The sequence below is a fragment of the Pithys albifrons genome, chromosome 8, assembly GCF_047495875.1.
Source record: "Pithys albifrons albifrons isolate INPA30051 chromosome 8, PitAlb_v1, whole genome shotgun sequence".
Classification (NCBI taxonomy): Eukaryota; Metazoa; Chordata; class Aves; order Passeriformes; family Thamnophilidae; genus Pithys; species Pithys albifrons.
Window position 1 is genome coordinate 2,259,847 of NC_092465.1, and position 17,557 is coordinate 2,277,403.

Below are 17,557 nucleotides of genomic sequence, written 5' to 3' on the forward strand. Positions count from 1 at the left end.
TGGAGAAGTTTGATCTTGAATTGAGTCACTGAAAAAAAGTGAAAAGGTTTTTTGTAGCAGAGACACAACTGCTCTAAGGAAAATATAAATATGTAAATGTAGAAATAAATAGAAACAGAAATAGAAATATATAAAAATATCATTAAAATACAAATATGTAAAAATAAAATATAAAAATAAATATAAATAAATATAAAATATAATTATATAAAAATATAAATATAATTAAAGATGCATATATGCAAATATAAAATAAATATAAATATAAAATATAAATGAATAAAAATATAAATATAATTGAAAATACAAATAAGTAAATATAAAAAATAAAAAATATAAATATATAGTATAACTATATAAAAATATAAATATCATTAAAAATACAAATATTTAAATATAAAATATAAAAATAAATATAAAATATGAAATATAGATACATAAAAATATAAATATTAAAAATACAAATATGTAAATATAAAATAGGAAAATAAGTATAAATATAAAATATAAGAACATAAAAATAAAAATGTAATTAAAAATACAAATATGTAAAAACAAAATATAAAAATAAATATAAATCTAAAATATAAAAATATAAAAATATAAATATAATTGAAAATACAAATAAGTAAATATAAAAAATTAAAAATATAAATATATAATATAACTATATAAAAATATAAATATCATTAAAAATATAAATACGTAAATATAAAATAGAAAAATAAAATTAAATATAAAATATAAATATATAAATATATGAATATCATTAAAAATACAAATATGTAAATATAAAATAGAAAAATAAAATTAAATATAAAATATAAATATATAAAAATATAAATATCATTAAAAATAGAAATATGTAAATATAAAATAGGAAAATAAGTATAAATATAAAATATAAGTACATAAAAATAAAAAGTAATTAAAAATACAAATATGTAAATATAAAATATAAAAATAAAATTAAATATAAAATATAAATATATAAAAATATAAATATCATTAAAGATACATATACGTCAATATAAAAATAAATATAAATCTAAAAATATAAATAGACTGCCCCTGCCAGTCCCACCAGGGGCTGAACTGTGCCAGGTGTCTCAGGGAACCATCCCTGACCCAGAGAGGGGGTGGATTCCCCATCCCTGGAGGTTTTTCAGCTGAGCTTGGCCGTGGCACTGAGTGCCATGATCTGGTAAAGGGACTGGAGTTGGCCCAAGGGTTGGACTTGATGATCTCAGAGGGCTTTTCCAACCCAATCCATTTTGTGATTCTATGGATGTGGCACTGAGTGAGAATCCACCAGGTCTTGATTCAACCCCACTGTGAGAATCCACCATGTCTTGATCCAACCCCACTCTGAGAATCCACCATGTCTTGATCCAACCCCACTCTCAGAATCCACCATGTCTTGATCCAACCCCACTCTCAGAATCCACCATGTCTTGATCCAACCCCACTCTCAGAATCCACCATGTCTTGATCCAACCCCACTCTCAGAATCCACCATGTCTTGATCCAGCCCCACTGTGAGAATCCACCATGTCTTGATCCAACCCCACTCTCAGAATCCACCATGTCTTGATCCAACCCCACTCTGAGAATCCACCATGTCTTGATCCAACCCCACTCTCAGAATCCACCATGTCTTGATCCAACCCCACTGTGAGAATCCACCATGTCTTGATCCAACCCCACTCTCAGAATCCACCATGTCTTGATCCAACCCCACTCTCAGAATCCACCATGTCTTGATCCAACCCCACTCTGAGAATCCACCATGTCTTGATCCAACCCCACTGTGAGAATCCACCATGTCTTGATCCAACCCCACTCTCAGAATCCACCATGTCTTGATCCAACCCCACTGTGATCACCAGCCCAGGGCACTCCGTGCCCTGGGCTGGTGATCACAGTAGGGTTGGATCAAGGGTTGAACTTGCTGATCTCAGAGGTCTTTTCCAACCCAATTCATTCCATGATTTTGTGATTCCAACCAGCAATTTTTGAGCTATCAAAGGGACAGCAATAAACCCCCTCAGCACAACGTCCCAGCCCGTTATGTAACATGTCACTGCACATCTACCTTGATGTGGAACTCCAAGTTCTCATCCATGGAGTAGATGTGATCAAAGATGTCGTGTGCGATCCTGGGGATGATGCCCATGAGCTGAGGGTCATGCAGCTTCCCCTGTGGACACAAAACCACAGCTTGGTCCCAACTCACCCCCCTTCCTGAGGTTCCCCATGGGGCGTGTGGTGGTGGATCCACGTCCTGGGTGGACATTCCCACCCCACGGAGATCCCCTTTGCAGTTCCTGTGCTGTCATTCCCTGAGCAAGGAGAGGAACAAACAGACCCAGCACGACAGCCCAGGTCAAACCAGGTGCCTGCAGACCTGTCAGCATCAATGAGCATCAAATGCTCCTGTTCCTCTTCCCCCACCACCTTCCAGAGCTGAAGGGCTTGGGGGGACTGGAGGATTAAAAACAATATATTCTGATTTGGCCTATTGCCTTTTATTTATTTTTTAATTTTGCCACTCTACCAACAGTTCCCCCAAACCCTGATTGCCTGTAATTATTTTTTTTTAATTTTGCCACTCTACCAATGGGTCCCTCAAACTCTGATTGTCTTTAATTTTAATTTTTTTTATTTTTTTTTAAATTTTGCCACTCTACCAACAGTTTCCCCAAACTGATTGCCTTTAATTCCTTTAATTTTTCTTTTTTTTTAATTTTTTTTTAATTTTGCGACTACCAACAGTTCCCCCAAACCCTGATTGCCTTTTATTTTTATTTATTTTTTTTAATTTTGCCACTCTACCAACAGTTCCCCCAAACCCTGATTGCCTTTTATTTTTATTTATTTTTTTTTAATTTTGCCACTCTACCAACGAGTCCCCCAAACCCTGATTGCCTTTAATTTTTTTTTTATTTTAATTTTGCCACTCTACCAATGAGTCCCCCAAACTGATTGCCTTTCAGTCCTTTAATTTTTCTTTTTTTCATTTTTTTATAAATTTTGCCACTCTACCAACGGGTCTCTCAAACTCGGATTGCCTGTAATTATTTTTTTTTAATTTTGCCACTCTACCCACGAGTCCCCCAAACCCTGATTGCCTTTAATTTTAATTTTTTTTAATTTCCCCCCTACCTCCATGGTGTGTGTTTTCCCCGAGGATGTCTGTCCGTAGGCAAAGATTGTCCCATTGTAGCCTTCCAGGACATCTGCAGGGGGAAGAAAAGCCAATTAACACCCTCATTAAAGCTGAATTATCAGCATTTTTAAAGTGTTTTCAGCGCTGGAGCTCAACCAGGAAATGGATTATTTCTTGTTATAAATTTCATATTCTATTTCTCCTGCTGTCCCCCCTCATTAATTCCAAGTTTCCCACATTAATTCCAAGTTTCTCACGTCTACAAAGCAGGAGAGCAAAGGAGAGGAGAAGGAAAGGACTTGGATTTATTAAAAATTACTTTTTTCAGGGCAGAATGAATAATTTTATATTGCATTGAGATATAAAAATATCCATTTATAACTTGGCAGGGCTTTAATGCCCATGGGAAGCTCCAGAAACCTGGGAGGGCTGGAAAGGTATTTATGGTTCCCACCCTAAGAGAGACTCCCAGGAAATAAATATAAATATATATTATATAGACAGTAAATATATACAAATTACTATATAATGTAATAAATAGTAAATATATACACATGGCTATGTTATATTGTAAATATATACACATTAATATAATATAAATTAAACAGTAAATATATACACATGGCTATATTATATATTATATATTATTTATTATATAGTATATTATATAGTATATAGTATATATTATATAGTATATAGTATATAGTATATTATATATTATATAGTATATAGTATATAGTATATTATATAGTATATAGTATATATTATATAGTATATTGTATATTATATAGTATATAGTATATTATATATTATATAGTATATAGTATATTTTATATATTATATATTATATTATGTATTATATATTATATTACCTATTATTATTTTATATATTTATATTATATATTATATATTAAATATATACACATGGCTATAATAGAAATTAAATAGTAAATATACACAGGTGGCTCTATCATATATTATACAGTAAATATAGATACATGCCTATATTATATATAAATAATAAATACATACAAATTACTATATTATATAGTAAATAATAAATATATACACATGATTAGATTATATAGTAAATATATTCATATGACTATATGATAAATTAAATACCTATACACATGACTATATATTATAAAGTAAATACAGACACGTGGCTATATTTTATATTATATAGTAAATATATAAACATGGCTATATTATAAATTATATAGTAATTATAGATACATGGCTATATTTTATATATAGATATTAAATACATACAAATTACTATATTATATAGTAAATAGAAAATACAGACACATGTCTATATTATATATTATATAGTAAATATAGACACATGACTATAATATAAATTAAATACTAAATATACACACATGGTTTTATATTAAATAGTAGATATAGATACATGGCTATATTCTATATAAATAGTAAATATATATAAATTACTATGTTGAATATTAAAAAATAAATTATAATAATAAACATAAATTATAATAATGACAAATAAATTACACATAAATTATAATAAATTATAACAATAATACACATGACCATATTATATAGTAAATATATACATGACTATAATATAAATTAAATACTAAATATATACACATGACTGTAATTTATATGATATAGTAAATACAGATACATGGCTATATTTTATATTATATAGTAAATATATACACAACTAATAGAAATTAGATAGTAAATATATACACAACTATATTATAAATTAAATACTAAATATACACACATGACTATATATTATATATAAATACAGACACGTGGCTATATTTTATATTATATAGTAAATATATACACATGAGTATAATATAAATTAAATAGTAAATATCTACACATTACTATATTATATAGTAATTATATGCACATGTCTATATTATAAATTATATAGTAAATATAACCACATGACTATATTACATAGTAAATACAGACACATGGCTGTATTTTATATTATATAGTAAATATATACACATGACTAATATAAATTAAATAGTAAATACATACATGACTATATTATCAATTATATAGTAAATACATATACACATGACTATATTATATAGTAAATATACACATGGCTATATTTTATATTATATAGTAAATATAAACATATGACTATAATATAAATTAAACACTAAATATATATACATGATTATATTATATAATAAATATATACACATGACTATAAATTATATAGTAAATACAGACACATGGCTATATTTTATATTATATAGTAATATAAACACATGACTATAATATAAATTAAATACTAAATATATACACATGATTATATTATATATTATATAGTAAATATAGACACATGACTATAATATAAATTAAATAGTAAATATAGACACGACTATATTATCAATTATATAGTATATACATATACACATGACTATATTATATATTATATAGTAAATATATATACTTGATTAGAATATAAATTAAATACTAAATATATACACATGACTATAAATTATATAGTAAATACAGACACATGGCTATATTTTATATTATATAGTAAATATAAGCACATGACTATAATATAAATTAAATAGTAAATACATATACACATGACTATAATATATATTATATAGTAAATATAGACACATGACTATAATATAAATTAAATAGTAAATATAGACACGACTATAGTATAAATTAAATAGTAAATATAGACATGACTATATTATCAATTATATAGTAAATATATACACATCACTATATTATATATTATATAGTAAATATACACAAGGCTATATAATATAGTAAACATATACACATGACTATATTATATATAGTAAATATATACACATGATAATATAAATTAAATACTAAATACATACATGACTATATTATAATTATATGGTAAATACATATACACAAGACTATATTATATATTATATAGTAAATATATACACATGGCTATATTTTATATTATATAGTAAATATATAAACATGACTATGTTATAAATTAAATAGTAAATACATATACACAACTGTATATTATATAGTAAATACAGACACATGGCTCTATTATATATTATATAGTAAATATAGACACATGACTAATATAAATTAAATACTAAATACATACATGACTATATTATAATTATATGGTAAATACATATACACAAGACTATATTATATATTATATAGTAAATATATACACATGACTATATTTTATATTATATAGTAAATATATAAACATGACTATGTTATAAATTAAATAGTAAATACATATACACATGGCTCTATTATATATTATATCGTAAATATAGACACATGACTATAATATAAATTAAATAGTAAATATAGACACGACTATATTATCAATTATATAGTAAATATATACACATCACTATATTATATATTATATAGTAAATATACACAAGGCTATATAATATAGTAAACATATACACAAGACTATATTATATATTATATAGTAAATATATACACATGACTATATTTTATATTATATAGTAAATATATAAACATGACTATAATATAAATTAAATACTAAATATATACACATGATTATATTATATAGTAAATATATACACGACTATATATTATATAGTAAATACAGACACATGACTATATTTTATATTATATAGTAAATATATGCACATGACTATAATATAAATTAAATACTAAACACATATACACATGGCTATATTATATATTATATAGTAAATATATACACATGACTATAATATAAATTAAATAATAAATATATACACATGACTGTATTATAAATTATATAGTAAATACAGATACACATGACTATATTACATAGTAAATATACACATGGCTATATTATATATTATATAGTAAATATACACATGGCTTATTATATAGCAAATATATATATGTGAGGATAATATAAATGAAATAGTAACTACAGCCACCCCACTATGTCACCCAGGGAGCAGGGCAGGGCCAGCACCCACCTTTGACAATCTGCTTGGCACAGGCGTTATAAACCTGCTCCTGGGTGGTGTTGGGGGGCAACACTCGGTCAAACACGTAGGGCTTGCCCTGCTGCAAACACAGGGGAGAGAGAGAGAGAGACACGTGTGAGAGAAAGAACATCCCACAGCTGGGACCCCCAGGGTGACAGGCAGCAGGAAATGCTGCAGGGCCCACGAGGGAAGCCATTCAGGGGGGTGTTTTAAAGGGAAATAGTGGGGGATAGACGTGGAAATATTGGGGGGATAGGATGGAAATAGTGGGGGAATAGCCATGGAAATATTGGGGGAATAGACGTGGAAATACTGGGGGGATAGGAGGGAAATATTGGGGGAATAGCCATGGAAATAGTGGGGGGATAGGAGGGAAATATTGGGGGAATAGCCATGGAAATATGGGGGAATAGGATGGAAATATTGGGGGAATAGCCATGGAAGTATTGGGGGAATAGCCATGGAAATATTGGGGGAATAGCCACGGAAATATTGGGGGGATAGGATGGAAATAGTGGGGGGATAGACATGGAAATATTGGGGGAATGGGATGGAAATAGTGGGGGAATAGGATGGAAATATTGGGGGAATAGCCATGGAAATATTGGGGGAATAGCCACGGAAATATTGGGGGGATAGGAAGGAAATAGTGGGGGGATAGACATGGAAATATTGGGGGAATGGGATGGAAATAGTGGGGGAATAGGATGGAAATATTGGGGGAATAGGATGGAAATATTGGGGGAATAGGATGGAAATATTGGGGGGATAGCCATGGAAATAATGGGGGAATAGGAGGGAAATATTGGGAGAATAGGATGAAAATAGTGGGGGAATAGGATGGAATCACCAGCCAGAGCTCATGGAATCACCAGCGCATGGAATCACCACCAAGAGCTCATGGAATCATCATGGAATCCTCAGCCCCCAGTTCATGGAATCACCAGCCAGAGCCCCTGGAATCCTCAGCCCCCAGTTCATGGAATCACCAGCCCATCACTCATGGAATCACCAGCCACAGCTCATGGAATCACCACCCAGAGCTCATGGAATCACCACCCAGAGCTCATGGAATCACCAGCTCATGGAATCACCACCAAGAGCTCATGGAATCACCACCCAGAGCTTATGGAATCACCAGCCACAGCTCATGGAATCACCACCCAGAGCTCATGGAATCACCAGCTCATGGAATCACCACCAAGAGCTCATGGAATCACCACCCAGAGCTCATGGAATCACCAGCCCTTGGAATCACCAGCTAGAGCTCATGGAATCACCAGCCAGAGCCCATGGAATCACCACCCAGAGCCCATGGAATCCTTTATTCCCTGCACAGGATGGCACTGCCAGGGCACAGCACGGAGCAGCTCCAGGTGCCACCACCACCACCACGTGACATGGAGAACCTCAATTAAGCCCAGATCACTTCCCAGAGAGTTTTCCCTGCCCTGAGTGCTCTGGCAGGAGAATTTCATAAATAAAAGATGTGCCATTGCAGGCCTGGAGGGCAGAGTTTTTCCAAGAGGAGGAGGAGAATCATTCCCAGGGGCAATGCCATGTCTGAGTGGGCACAGTCTGAGCTCCTCCCTTGGAAGGGGCAATAAAACACAATTCCTTGGAGCAGGAATTCAGGTCCCCACTCCCTTTGGAAATGCACAGACCACATTTGCTGAACACTCTCCCTTCCCAAGTGGGATAAAAAGAGCTGGGCCTGCAAATTCCCCCTGGAATTCCACCAAAGCAGGAGTCAGAAGGAATTCCAGAAGGAATTCTCCTCCCCACGAGGTTCTGCAGCTCCAGAGCTGTCACTACTTTGCTGATTAGCCCCAAAAATAAACAGGATCTTCTCCTGAAGCCATTTATGTGGACTGAGAATTGAGAACGTGGTTAAAAGCAGAGAGGGGAAATAAAAGCATGTTAGGAAAGCTGAAAAATTAATTAATTAATTATGTTTTCCCTTTATTCAGCTGTACAAGAAGTGCCACTGCCATCCCAAGCTGTGCCAACCTGCCCTGTGAAAACTTTGGGCAGCAGCAAAGCCCCCAGGGGGGGAAAATTCAGAATTCTTGGGTTGAAAAATAAGGAAATTTATCCAGAATAACCTGAATGCACTAAAGCAAGTTGGCCAAAAAAAAAAGCTCATATTCATAGAATCACAGAATGATAGAATGGATCGGGTTGGAAAAGCCCTCCAAGATCATCAAGTCCAACCCTTGGGCCAACTCCAGTCCCTTTACCAGATCATGGCACTCAGTGCCACGGCCAAGCTCAGCTGAAAAACCTCCAGGGATGGGGAATCCACCCCCTCTCTGGGCAGCCCATTCCAATCCCTGAGCACTCTCTCTGCAAAGAATTTCTTCCTCATCTCCAACTTCAATTTCCCCTGGCAGAGCTTGAGCCCATCGTGCCCCCTTGTCCTATTGCTGAGTGCCTGGGAGAAGAGACCAACCCCCACCTGGCCAGAACTTCCCTTCAGGCAGTTCCAGACAGTGCTGAGGTCACCTCTGAGCCTCCTCTTCTCCAGGCTGAACACCCCCAGCTCCCTCAGCCTCTCCCCACAGCACTTGTGCTCCAGTCCCTTCTCCAGCCTCGTTGCTCTTCTCTGGCCCCGCTCCAGCCCCTCAAGCTCTTTCCTCAACTGAGGGGCCCAGAACTGAACACAACACTCAAGGTGTGGCCTCCCCAAGGCAGAGTCCAGGGGAAGGGTCACTGCCCTGGGCCTGCTGGCCACGCTAGTTTGGATCCAGGCCAGGATCCCCTTGGCCTTCTTGGCCACCTGGGCACACTGGTGGCTCCTCTTGAGCTTCCTGTCCCTCAGTCCCCCCAGGTCCCTCTGCCTGGCTGCTCTCCAGCCACTCTGTGCCCAGCCTGGAGCGCTGCAGGGCTTGGGGTGGCCAAAGGGCAGGACCTGCACTTGGCCTTGTTGAACTTCATCCCATTGGAATCAGCCCATCCCTCCTGCCTGTCCAGATCCCTCTGCAGAGCCCTCCTGCCTGTCCAGATCCTTCTCCAGGTCTCTCCAGCCTGTCCAGGTCCTTCTCCAGATCCCTCCAGCCCGTCCAGGTCCCTCTGCAGAGCCCTCCTGCCTTCCAGCAGGTCGACCCTCCCTCCCAACTTGGTGTCATCAGCAAATTTGCTGCTGATGGACTCAATCCCCTCATCTAAATCATCACTAAAGATGTTAAACAGGACAGGACCCAACACAGACCCCTGGGGACACCACTGGTGACCCGCCGCCAATGATTCCTAAAATCATTTGGAAAAGAAATGAAATGGAGCAGCCATGAGACAAACCAGCACTACCCTGGCAGAGAGGGCTTAATTATTGATCTGCTTCATTAATATTTCTGGGGAGCTGATGGAGTTTGGCTCAAGGCCAGGGAGCCACTTTAAGCTCTCACTTGTCAGCAGAAAGGACCTTGAGCTCCTTTGCAACAAACTCCACCTCCCAAAGCATCACCTGACTCTGCTCAAGATCTGCAGGTCAGGAAATCAAAGCTCAGGAGTTGTTTCTGCCACCTGGAAAACAGGAATTTTATATGAATTTTAAGTCTAAAGAGCTCCCAAAACAAAGACAAGTAATAAATAATCCTCTTAAGCAGCATTTTTTTATAGTTCTGACAATACTCAGTCACAGCTCTCCCCTTATTATTGATTTGTGTTGGTGCAAATTATCCAGATTTTTCCTGGTTTTCCACCTATTGATAATTTCTTTTGTATATAAAACAACACAGACCAAGAGTTTAGAAAGAAAACACAGAAAATCTCCTTTGCAGAAGGAAAAAGGATGGAAAGTGCCATAAATCAGGAGCCTCCTCGAATGATTTTAGAGCAGTTGAGATGGACAAGAGAAAAACAGACATGAGGAAAAGGTTCTTCCCAGAAAGGGAAAACACTGGAAAAGGATCCCAGGAAAGTGGTGGATCCCCATCCCTGGAGGGATTTAATGGATGTGGCACTTGGGGACACGGTCAGTGGTGGCCTTGGTGGTGCTGGGGGTGGTTGGGCTTGATGGTCCCACAGAGCTTTTCCACCTTAAACCATCCTATGATTCTCTAATTCCTATTTTGTAGAATTCCATCCTTCAAAACTGGTTTTAAACTCCTGGGGGTTTTTGTTATGTAGAAAACACTGTGATTTTCTTTCACCAAAATTTTGAAATTTCCCAGCCAGAAAATAACTGAGAGGAGGATGGTGCAAATGAGCATTAAAACCTTTTCAGCAGCAGGAGCTGCTGCTCTGCCACTCAAGGGGCAGCTCTTGGCACTGATTTAAAAAAAAAAACACAAAAAACAACCCCTCAATCCTGAAACCACCAAGGTCTCACCTTCCCCATCAATTCCTGCATCCCAAATCCTCTGAAAGCCACTCCAAAGGGAACTTTTTAATAGAAATAAAAAGCAAAAATCCAAATTTAACTGTTCTGGTCACACCAACCAGCTCAGCCTTGGAGGTTACGGGGTATGGACAGTCTGTTCTTCATCTCATCCTTCTCCTGATCCCAGAGGAGGGACAACAACTGGTCCCAGGAGGAGGGATGGCTGGTCCCAGGAGGAGGGATGGCTGTTCCCAGGAGGAGGGATGGCTGGTCCCAGGAGGGATGGTTGTTCCCAGGAGGAGGGATGGTTGTTCCCAGGAGGAGGGATGGCTGGTCCCAGGAGGAGGGATGGCTGGTCCCAGGAGGAGGGATGGCTGATCCCAGGAGGGATGGTTGCTCTTCCTTGGGAATGGGAACCTCCAAAGCAGGAACAGGGCAGGGAAAAGCAGGGAGTGTTCCCACTGTGCCAACAGGAGCTGATGCCCTGGGCACTGCCCAGGCAAAGGAAGCCTTGCTGAGTTCCTGCATTAAATCTGCACCAAAACACACCAAAGCCAAGCCCTGGGAGGAGTTCAACAAATCCCCAGATGTAAAAAGGAAGAGGAGGAAAATCCAAGCTCTGGGAAGAGTTTAACAAATCCCCTGTAGAAAGGAAGAAGAGCAAAATCCAAGCCCTGGGAGGAGTTTAACAAATCCCCAGATGTAAAAAGGAAGAAGAGCAAAATCCAAGATCTGGGAAGAGTTTAACAAATGCCCTGTAAAAAGGAAGAAGAGCAGAATCCAAACCCTGGGAAGAGTTTAACAAAGCCCCAGATGTAAAAAGGAAGAAGAGGAAAATCCAAGCCCTGGGAAGAATTTAACAAAGCCCCAGCTCCAAAAAGGCAGAGGAGGAAAATCCAAGCCCTGGGAGGAGTTTACCAAGGCAGAAGAGCTCCCATTAAATGACACACCCACAGCACAACCTTTGCTGAAGCAGCACCTGCACATCCCAAAAAACACAACAAGGGGAAAATTAATTTAAAAAAAAACCCCAAGAATCTCATCTTAAGTGATGGACCATGTCCAGCCCTGGCACACACCCAGCTGTGCCACCACTTCCTTTTCCTTTGGGTCCAACCCTTGTCCTGCAGGGGCAGAGGGAAGGCAGAAATTCCTGGGAGCAGCACATAGAGGAGGGTAAAAGAAGTTGGCAACAGCTCTGTTTGAAGTTTGTGGTTATTCTGCAACACTCTGGAAATTGGGCTGCACACAGACAATCCCAGCTCTGGGAGGAGCTGATGGGACAGGAGGGTGGGACAGGAGGGACAATCCCAGCCCTGGGAGGAGCTGAGAGGGACAGGAGGACAACCCCAGCCCTGGGAGGAGCAGGGGGGACAGGAGAGTGGGACAGGAGGGACAATCCCAGCCCTGGGAGGAGCAGGGGGGACAGGAGGGTGGGACAGGAGAACAATCCCAGCCCTGGGAGGAGCAGGTGGGACAGGAGGGTGGGACAGGAGGACAATCCCAGCCCTGGGACAAGCAGGGTGGGACAGGAGGACAATCCCAGCCCTGGGACAAGCAGGGTGGGACAGGAGGGACAACCCCAGCCCTGGGAGGAGCAGGTGGGACAGGAGGAGATCCCCAGCCTTGAGAGGAGCTGAGAGGGACAGGAGGACAATCCCAGTCCTGGGAGGAGCAGATGGGACAGGAGGGTGGGACAGGAGGGACAATCCCAGCCCTGAGAGAAGCTGAGGGACAGGAGGACAATCCCAGCCCTGGGAGGAGCAGATGGGACAGGAGGGTGGGACAGGAGGGACAATCCCAGCCCTGGGAGGAGCTGAGAGGGACAGGAGGACAACCCCAGCCCTGGGAGGAGCAGGTGGGACAGGAGAGTGGGACAGGAGGGACAATCCCAGCCCTGGGAGGAGCAGGGTGGGACAGGAGGGTGGGACAGGAGAACAATCCCAGCCCTGGGAGGAGCAGGGGGGACAGGAGGGTGGGACAGGAGGACAATCCCAGCCCTGGGACAAGCAAGGTGGGACAGGAGGACAATCCCAGCCCTGGGACAAGCAGGGTAGGACAGGAGGACAATCCCAGCTCTGGGAGGGGCAGGGTGGGACAGGAGGACAATCCCAGCTCTGGAAGGGGCAGGGTGGGACAGGAGGGTGGGACAGGAGGGACAATCCCAGCCCTGGGAGGAGCAGGGTGGGACAGGAGGACAATCCCAGCTCTGGAAGGGGCAGGGTGGGACAGGAGGGTGGGACAGGAAGGACAATCCCAGCCCTGGGAGGAGCAGGGTGGGACAGGAGGACAATCCCAGCTCTGGGAGGGACAGGGTGGGACAGGAGGGACAATCCCAGCCCTGGGACAAGCAGGGTGGGACAGGAGGACAATCCCAGCCCTGGGAGGAGCAGGGTGGGACAGGAGGACAATCCCAGCCCTGGGAGGAGCAGGTGGGACAGGAGGACAATCCCAGCCCTGGGAGGAGCAGGGTGGGACAGGAGGACAATCCCAGCCCTGGGAGGAGCAGGGTGGCACCAGGAATAAACCCCCAGCCCTGGGAGAAGCTGCACATCTCCCTGCTGGGCTGAACCCTGGGCTGTGAAGGCAGAAGGGCTGATCACAACTGCAGAAAAATCCACCTTGTGGTCCCAGCTGTGCTAAAAATACTCCCTAACCCAGTTACCCCAATTCAGAGAACTCTCTCCTGTGCTAAGGGGGGAACAATTCAGCAGCCAGGAGGACTCTGGGCTGGCAGAGGATGCCCAGGGGGGCTTCAAAAGGCAGCTTCCAGCCCTAAAAATGCTGCCACAGGGAGAGCTGCCCAGCAGAGCCTGTGACAAAAACAGTATCTAAGGAAATCTGGGAATATTTGGTGCTGCAAAAGCTGTTGAATGTGGAACAAAATGTGGTTTCAGCACCAAATCCTCCCCATGCAACAGAAATGTTTGACAACAGCTCCCAAGCAAGGCCAGTTTTCCAAGGATGTCTCTGCTCCCTGAGCCAGAACTGCCTCTCCCTCCTCCTCCTCCTGCCCATCCCCACAAATCAGAGCAGAGAAAAACCCCTCTGAGCAGAGAGAGAGTGAAAAATGAACCATTTCTGGCAAAGACATCTGAGAGCAATGCTATGAAATATTTCAGGTTTTATCTCTGGATACTCATTTCTCAGGGGGAAAACTCCAGCATTCCTGGTGTCAATTAAACTCTGGGTTATATTTTGAATAAAGGCATTTTCTGAAGGTGTCACGGGACCAATTATTGATAAAATAATGGAATGTGATAATAAGGACATGCATTGCCAGGACATCCCATGGAAAGTCAAGAACACAAATATATAGGAATGGTTTGGCTTTTTCCAGGAGATGAATAAAATCCAACAGAAATCCCATTTTGGATACTTTGGGGTAAAGGTTTTTTTGCTGCTGATGCTTTGGTTGGGTTTGGTTTATTTGGGGTTATTTAAACATGCCAAGTTTTCCCACTCCAAACCCCAACAAAGTGGAATAAAAGGCATTTTCCCAGCCCATAAAGGCATCCCAGACAAGCAGCATCATCCAGAGTTTTCCCAAAAATAAACATTGGGTGACTCTGAATCCCTTCTGTGCTTCTACCCCTGGGATTTCAAAGGTTGCAGAGACACAAAACCCAACAGGAGAGGGAAAATAAAGAGGATTTGGGAGGTCCCTCTGGGTTCCATCAGACAAAACAGATCAAACCAGACCCAAATGCACAGCAGTGGTGGAAAGGTCAGGGAAAAAAAAACCAAAAAAAATCACCAATAAATCCTCTTTCTGTGACAACATTCCCAGTTCCAAACACATTTCTGTGTTCCACTGAACCTCCAGGAGTGAGGCAGGAACCCCCCAGACAGAGTTTTTTGGAAAAAAACAAACCCTGAGTGAGTCATTTTCATGGTAACAGGGAGGACACCAAGATAATACCAAAGGTGTCAGCAGTCAAGTTAAAAATTAAATTAAATTAAATAATTTTTTCTCCTCTGTTTTCCCCTCCCTGCCCCAATCCTCAAAAAAACACTACAGAGAAAAGCACATTAATATTGAACATTCTGAGTGGCACCTTCTCCTTCCCCAAACACCCAAAAATCTGTGCCAGGCTCAACATTCACCCCAATAAATGCCAGGGAAGGGACTGGAATGAAGTTCTTCAGGACAGAAGCTCAATGTCCAAACTTTGTGCTCCCAAAAGGAGGTGCCAGAGGGGAAAAGACAACACAGAGTGACATGAAATTACATTTTGCAGGTGCCTGACAAGGAATCCTGTTGAAATAAATTCCCTGGGGTTTAAATTTCAAGGCTTGAAGTGGGAATCCAAACTTTGAAAGGACAGGTAAGGAGGGAAAAGTTTCCCAGCAGGAAAACAGCAGAGGATGGAGGAGGGAATGACACAGAAACCCCCAACCCAGCCTGTCCCCAAGCCTGGCAAGAAGGTGCCACTCAGTGCCCAACATGCCAAGGGATCTGCTTGGAGCTCCTTGGGAAGGGAAGAATCCCTGCCAGGAGCATCCCACGAAACTGGGCAGTGCCAAGCTCAGAGATGGAAAAGGAAGAGATGGAAAGGAAGAGATGGAAGAGAAGAGATGGAAGAGATGGAAAAGAAGAGACGGAAAAGAAGAGATGGAAAGGAAGAGATGGAAAAGAAGAGATGGAAAAAATGAGATGGAAAAGGAGAGATGGAAAAGGAGAGATGGAAGAGATGGAAAAGGAGAGATGGAAAAGAAGAGATGGAAGAGAAGAGAATGAAAAAGGAGAGAAGGAAAAGAAGAGATGGAAAAGGAGAGATGGGAAAGGAGAGATGGGAAAGGAGAGATGGGAAAGGAGAGATGGGAAAGGAGAGATGGGAAAGGAGAGATGGGAAAGGAGAGATGGGAAAGGAGAGATGGGAAAGGAGAGATGGGAAAGGAGAGATGGGAAAGGAGAGATGGGAAAGGAGAGATGGAAGAGATGGAAAAGGAGAGCTGGAAGAGATGGAAAAGAAGAGCTGGAAAAGAAAAGAGCTGGAAGAGATGGAAAAGAAGAGCTGGAAAAGAAGAGCTGGAAAAGAAGAGCTGGAAAAGAAGAGATGGAAAAGAAGAGCTGGAACACACAGTGAAGGTGCTGGAGACAAAGCAAGGAGCAGCTTCCCAGAGTGGGATCAGCCTGAGGAACAGCACTCAGCCTCCTCCCCAGTGCCAGCTCTCACACCATCACAGAAGTCACAGCATCACACCCAGCACCAGCTTCCCACGAGGTATTTCTGGATCCCTGGGGAGCAAACCCTCCTGGAGCACAGGGCTGAGATGGAAGCCTGGCTTGGTTAACAGCCCTGTGAACAAAGCCCAGCAGCACAGGGGGCTTCTTTAATCCCTATTTTTTTACCCACTTACCTATTTCACAGGGCTATGTATTTTTTTAAAGTCTCAGGTGGCAATTGCTCAACAGCACCCAAAGATCTCTGGACAAGAATGTGCTTAAGACATTAAGAATGTGCTTCTCATCAGCACAAACTGTGCTGACTTCACTGGCAGATATGAAATAAAAGCTAAAACACAGCCACGTATTTGGAGGGTGCAAATAAGTGAGAATCTCCCCACGAAAAGAGCTTAGAGAAGAAAAGTATGGGAAAAAAAAGAAGAAAGCAAAAGCTCAGCCTTGCTGAGATTCCAGCCCACCCACTGCAACGGACTCAGCCATCAATCTTTGTTGTTTCCTTTCCTTTTCCTCACAGAAGGGACCCACAAGGATCACCAAGTCCTGCCCGGGAATTCCTCCCATGGAATGTGACACTGCAGAAGAGCAGAGCCCGGGGCACAGATCAGGGGATGGCTCTGGCTGGTTGGCTGGAGCCACATTAGTTATTTATGTGGAATATTGCATGGCTGAGCCAGTGGCAATTCCCTCGTGTGAGTCCTGGGGGATCCTCCCCCTGATCCTGCAGCTCCCTGCTGGAAGTGGCACGGGCAGGAGCCCCTGGGTGGGCACCAAGGGATGGGCACTGAGGGCTGGGCAGGAGCCCCTGGGTGGGCACCAAGGGATGGGCACTGAGGGCTGGGCAGGAGCCCCTGGGTGGTCACTGAGGGGTGGGCAGG

At 40.7% G+C, this 17,557-nt stretch overlaps 1 protein-coding gene across 1 annotated transcript in view; it reads right to left on the reverse strand.

The window, feature by feature from the left end:
• The window catches only part of KIF5C (kinesin family member 5C), an 81,556-nt gene that overhangs the window by 57,355 nt on the left and 6,644 nt on the right, over positions 1-17,557 (reverse strand). Inside the window, exons 2-4 of the mRNA XM_071562453.1 lie at positions 7,159-7,249; positions 3,166-3,239; positions 2,096-2,200 (exon numbers count right to left, since the gene is read on the reverse strand). Coding sequence (XP_071418554.1) covers positions 2,096-2,200; positions 3,166-3,239; positions 7,159-7,249 — 270 coding nt within the window. The remainder of the gene's footprint in view (positions 1-2,095; positions 2,201-3,165; positions 3,240-7,158; positions 7,250-17,557) is intronic.